This window comes from Merops nubicus, unplaced genomic scaffold (assembly GCF_000691845.1).
Source record: "Merops nubicus isolate BGI_N331 unplaced genomic scaffold, ASM69184v1 Scaffold44261, whole genome shotgun sequence".
NCBI classification, from domain to species: Eukaryota; Metazoa; Chordata; class Aves; order Coraciiformes; family Meropidae; genus Merops; species Merops nubicus.
Window position 1 is genome coordinate 1 of NW_008588472.1, and position 5,957 is coordinate 5,957.

The following is a 5,957-nucleotide window of genomic DNA, read 5'->3' on the forward strand; positions in this document are numbered from 1 at the left end:
AAGGATTCTATGATTCTATGTTGGCACTGCACACATCACCATTCAGTTTGGAAGCTTTGCCAGCCTACTGGGGTGGTTCTTTTCACCTTGCCAAGCAGAGGTAGCTTCAGCTTCAAAACTTGCACCATACTGTACCTGGAAAAAAAAAAAAAGGCACTATCTTATGTCTTTGATGCAGCCAAACCTAAAAATTCAGAAGATGTCTCTGCCAACTCTTGCCACAAGTCCAGCCTGTCTGCAGAGAGGTGTGACCCCAAGCACAAGGACTGCCTGCTGCGGGAGTTCAGGAAGCTCTGTGCCATGGTTGCTGAGAAGCCCAGCTACAATGTGAAAACACAGATCATCCAGGACTTCCTGAAGAAGGGCTCTGGAGGAGGTATGAGTCCTGCTTGGTGTTCCCCACGTAGGAAAGGCCTTTCAAAATCCCTCAAAATCCTGTTTCAAAAGCAAGGGTGAAGTCAAATCTGGGTACTGTGTAGTGCAGGCTGTGTGCTGGGGTGGTTTCTGAATTACACAGAAATCATTTTCAAAGTGAACTGTTTGTCTAAGTAACAAATTCAGACAAGTGTCTTGGTCTAAGATTATGGGAAACATTTGTAGGTGCTGCCCAACTGAGTGCAGAGATCAGATTTGGAAGAAATTCTGAGTGCTTCCCCTAAGAAATCTTTCATTTGAAGCAGAGCAGTGTGGTAGAAAGAGGAAGCTCCAGCTGCTGAATTTTTTTTTTCCCTGGGGTCATGCTGCTGTGCATCAACAACCAGAACCTGGATGTGAAAGTAAATTGTGGCTGTTCCTAATGGTCTGTGTTTTTTTTCCTAGATGGTTTTCATGGTGATGTGTACCTGACCATTAAGCTGCTGTTACCAGGTGTCATTAAAATCGTTTACAACTTGAATGATAAGCAGATTGTAAAGCTCTTTAGCAGGATTTTTAACTGCAGCCAAGAAGAAATGGTCCGAGACCTGGAACAGGTGAGTCCAGACAGCACTTCTCATCATTTCTGCTGGTCAGGCTCTTGTGGTGTGGAAATTCCAGAGTGTTCTTTGGGGGGTTGTACTCCTGTTTGGAAGATGGTTAGCTTGTCTGTTAGAATGGGAGCTGGTGAATTGCATTTTTTTTCTTTAGTGGTTTTCATAGTGCTTTCTGCCATCTGGAACCTTTAGAAAATCATGTTTGAACAGAAAGCAAGATGTGAATTCACCTGCTAAACTTTAAAAGGCAAGACTGAAATATCTAGGCAAGCTGGGCTGCATCCACTCTGTGTAAACTGCTTTGTCTAGCACACTCCTCCATGGCTGATTTATGTTCTTTTTTTTTGTAAATCACATTTCAGAAACTGTGATTCAGTTAAGAGCTCAGTTCCTGCAAGCTTCAGTGGGTTCATACAGTTCAGCCACACTTGTCCAACTGCAAATGCTCACGTGTGTGCATTTAATTCCTCTGCGTGGGAGTTGGCAATTGGCTGTGCACACACTCATTCATGGCAAGGGGGAGAAAATGGGTGAATTGGAGGATGAAGTGAATTCTTTCACCTCTTTATTGCCTTGGTATATGCTGCCTTCTAGTGATGTCACTAGACTGTTTCAGATGCTTGGATTTACAAGTGGAAATGAAGGGAATTAATTAGGAAATAAAGAGTCTGTGGTGCTGCAGCAGTGAAGAATAGAGCACTGAGATGACACTGGTACTCTTTGTGTTGTGGCAGCTTTTTTCTGATGTTTGACTCAATTCCTTCATGCAATCCTAGCATCATTCCTCCTTCCTGGAACCACGTTGACTCCCCAGTGCCATCCCCACCCCTCAGCCAGAGCTCTGACCCACACCTCTGTTCTGTCTTTGGAGACAGGGAGATGTGTCCGAGACCGTACGCCTCTTCTTTGAGCAGAGCAAATCTTGTCCTCCAGCACCCAAAAGTGTCCTGACCATCCAGGAGGTGGATGAATTCCTCTTCCAGCTATCAAAGCTCACTAAGGAGGATGACCAGCAAAGTGTGCTGCAGCACATCAGTCGCAGGTAAGGAGAGTCATCAGCCTCTGAAGGTTGACTCTAAAACTAGGAGTGGGTACCTGCTTGTCACAAGCTGGAATAGGTGGAAAAACTAATTGTAAGCCCCAGAGGCTGAACATCTGCAAGCCACTATTAGTGGTTTAGTAAAGACACCTTGACCAGCAATGGAGAATGTGTGGCCCTTGTTATGCCAGAGAATTTCATCCTTGCCTGTCAAGGCATTGTTCAATCAGTGCTGAACAAGTGGCTTGCAGAGCTACCTCAGTGGTACCTGGCTGTTAATTAAGTTGCTGTTCTCAGGTATGTTGGGAAGAGCCTTCAGACCATGTCAAGACTTTGAAGATTCTTGTTTGGGCTCAGTTTGTCTTGTTTTGAGGCTGAGGATGTTACTGTCACTGTTGAATGGTTTTTGGAAGGTGGAACACTGAGGCAGAATTAGTATTGGCATTCAGGCATAAAGATGCCAGAACACCCATTGGATGTTCCCTTGTGCCTCTGAGACTAGTTACACCTCATTTGAGTTTCAACCCTACAGGAGGGGAGGACTTTTTTTTTTACAGAAGCCTGGATCAGGTTATTTTTCCAGCTGGAAAGGAGTTCAGTTAAATGTCTGCTATGTCTGAACCTTCTCTTGTGTTTCAGATGTACGGGCAACGACCTGAAATGCATCATCAGGCTCATTAAGCATGACTTGAAAATGAATGCTGGAGCAAAGCATGTGTAAGTCTTGCCTGCCACTGTGAGATAAAACCAGAAGCAGGCGTTAGCCTCCCCAGCCAGGAGCAGCAGACCTGAGAGTGTCCCTGCTCCCCTCCCTGTGTTCCAGGCTGGACGCTCTGGATCCCAACGCGTACGAGGCGTTCAAAGCCTCCCGCAACCTGCAGGACGTGGTGGAGAGAGTGCTGAGGAACCAGCAGGAGGCTGAGAAGGAGCCAGGGCTGAAGCGAGCCCTCAGCGTGCAGGCCTCTCTGATGACCCCAGTTCAGCCCATGCTGGTAATGTTGGCTCCCCTGCAGGGCTGGCCCTCAGCTGAGCAAGAGATGGAGTTCTCCTGCACTCAGAGACCCTCACCTTTCAGGATCAGTGGGCAGAGAAGTGACTGTGTGTAGTGTGAGCTGATAGTGTGCTGTGGTTTTGTTTCATGCCACTTTATGAAGTGTTTTCTGCTGAGAGGGCAGCATCCAGTCTGCTCAGTACCTTCAGTGCCACTGCAGAAGCTAAAATTTTGACTTGCTTTCAGTCCAGATGTGACTTTTTTCCTTGTTTGTTGTGATTCCAGAAGCTAATCCTCTCTCTGGAAATATCATAAGCTTTCCATTGGATTAGAGATTCAAATAAGTTTAGGTTTTTGTTTGAACAAGTCAGAGTTAAATATTTGCTTCTGGACTAAGCACACTCCTACAAAAGGCACCACACCTTGAAGTATTTGGAGGAGATGAGCACTGAAAAGCTGTAATTATCTGGGCATATGCAGATGATTCTAAGTCAATGAGTAATTGAGAAAAGGAAAACTTAGGCTCAATATCAGAAATCCCAGAGGTATTGATAGTTCATTCATGAACTTAGGGAAGAGTAGCTTTATTTTTAAATATCTCATCTGAGTTTGTTTGCAACTTGCCTCTTTCCACCTTTCTAAGGCTGAAGCCTGCAAGTCAATTGAGTATGCCATGAAGAAGTGCCCAAATGGGATGTATGCAGAGATCAAGTATGATGGGGAGCGAGTGCAGGTCCACAAAAATGGAGATCATTTCAGCTACTTCAGCAGAAGCCTCAAACCTGTCCTCCCACATAAAGTAAGCACCTATAAACTGTCTTCTGTTGTGCCAGCTCCTCTATAAACACAACTGCATTTCTCAACAGTTTCTGTAGGCAAGGAGGAGACCTGTTGTAGACTTTTTTCTAATTTATGTAGATAATTGGGGTCTGGAACAGCAACACTTAATAGAATTGTGATCAGTTTTTGTGGACATGAAGAACTTGAAGTTAAGCTATCTGCCTTAGAGTCCTCCTCATGCACTGCACTTTGAGAGGACTGATGGTTGGGGGATTGATATTTGTTCAGGACTCATTTTTCTGCTGGTAGACTGCTGTCTGTGCCATAGGAGAAAGTAAAGCTGGTGCAGAGCTGTGTACACATGCCTCAGACATGAGAGCACCTGTGTTGAAGTGAGTCCCTCTATCCAGCCAGTAGACCTATTTTCCTTTTCTGTTATTTCCCAAGGTAGCCCATTTTAAGGACTACATCCCTCAGGCTTTCCCTGGTGGGCAGAGTATGATCCTGGATTCAGAAGTTCTTCTGATTGACAATAAAACTGGCAAGCCACTTCCTTTTGGGACTCTTGGTGTGCACAAGGTAAAAAAAAAAATAAGAAATCCTTTGTTGTGCTTGAAGGTTGTTCTGCTTCTGCTAAAACACTAACAGTCTGTGAGCATGGGGTAATTTAAGAGCTCTGGTGCTCCCTAGAGCATCCAGGGAAGAGTAAGATCCCTGAGAAGGCTGATATTAATGAAAAGGTGAGGAAGTACTGCTCTAATACAGCAGATTTGATATTAACCAGGTCATTAGCAGGACAGTAGGAAAACTTCAGCTCAAGATAAATATTAAAAACCCATTTGAACTCCCAACTCAGTCATTGCTTAAGGAATATGTGGCAGGCTGGAAGAGCACAGTGATGCAGAGTGTTCAGTCTGTGCTTGTGCCTAGAGGAAATGGTGATGAGGAAGAGGACAGACAAATGAAAATCAGTCTGTAAGTGCTTTAGCTGAAAGTAGCCATTAATCTGAAGGCTCTGGAATGCTGGTTGGTTTTTTGTTGCAGCAGCAGTGATGGATGTTGCACTGCCCAAAGTCATTAATATTTGTGGCATTATGTCCCTGTCACTGGGAAATTAGCATGTTTTATCTTCTTAGTTTGTGCTCTGACACATCCAGTTTAAATCTTAATTCTCAGAATACTTCTTTTAGAGCAGGCCTAAGCTGCTTATAACTAAAAGATTATGGAGATAAAAATACATTCTTTTGTTTCTATTCTTCTTCTAAAACCCCATATTGCTGCCTGCTACAACTGCAGATTTCTTTGAACTGGTCTTAATTCTCTTTCAGAAAGCAGCTTTCCAAGATGCCAACGTTTGTCTCTTTGTGTTTGACTGCATCTACTTCAATGACATCAGCCTGATGGACAGGTATGTGTCTGGTGGAGTGGGGGAGCAGCCTGACTGGCTTCCCAGCATGAACTTGCTGGACCACTCTGCTGCTGCAGAGGGATTTACATTCACCTCTGTCAAATCAGAGCAGCCAGGGAGGACCCTTGCTGTGCTAAGGAGGCTCACTACAGAGCTGTCTTGCTCTGCACTTCTAAAATACCAGGATTTGCATTTTAACTGAACAGTGTGCTGCAGTACCCAGCTCATCTTCCATCCTCTGAAGCTGAATGCACTCTTGAGACAAAATATCTATTTTATAACTTAATTCCTGGAGGAAAGTTAAGAGCTGATTGTCCGTTCTGGAACTCTGTAGGATAAATCATTTAATTATTGAAGTAGCTTTTCTCAGTGTGCACATGCTGTGACTCTGTGCTGAAGCTGCTTGTCCCTCCTTGTCTGTGCCCTGCTCCAGGCCCCTGTGTGAACGCAGGAAGTTCCTCCATGAGAACATGGTTGAGATTCCCAACAGGATCCTCTTCTCGGAGATGAAGCACGTCACGGTGAGCTCCGTGTGGGAGCAGCATGGTGACCCCAGGCACTGCACTGCTCCCCTACCCCCTGCCCTTTAGCTGTGGACAGAGTGGCAAATCCAGCAATTCCCTGCCTGTCAGAATTCCCTGCCCTACCTCTGGTCGCTGTGGGAGACTTTTGGAGCTGGCTTTGCTCAAGGAGGCCATGCCTATGCTTCCATCTTGTCTCAGCTGCAACCACTTCAGTATAGTATTAAGTTAGAATCATAGAATCCTT

At 45.0% G+C, this 5,957-nt stretch overlaps 1 protein-coding gene across 1 annotated transcript; it reads left to right on the forward strand.

Moving 5' to 3' along the window:
- Window positions 1-178: 178 nt before the first annotated feature.
- LOC103781549 (DNA ligase 3-like) lies at window positions 179-5,735 on the forward strand (the record flags this gene model as incomplete). The annotated part of the gene is made up of 9 exons (XM_008949275.1): window positions 179-376; window positions 820-971; window positions 1,847-2,013; window positions 2,650-2,727; window positions 2,834-3,002; window positions 3,645-3,800; window positions 4,229-4,360; window positions 5,110-5,189; window positions 5,623-5,735. Coding segments are annotated over 9 exons (1,245 nt in total), but the record flags the coding sequence as incomplete, so codon positions are not given.
- Window positions 5,736-5,957: the final 222 nt, after the last annotated feature.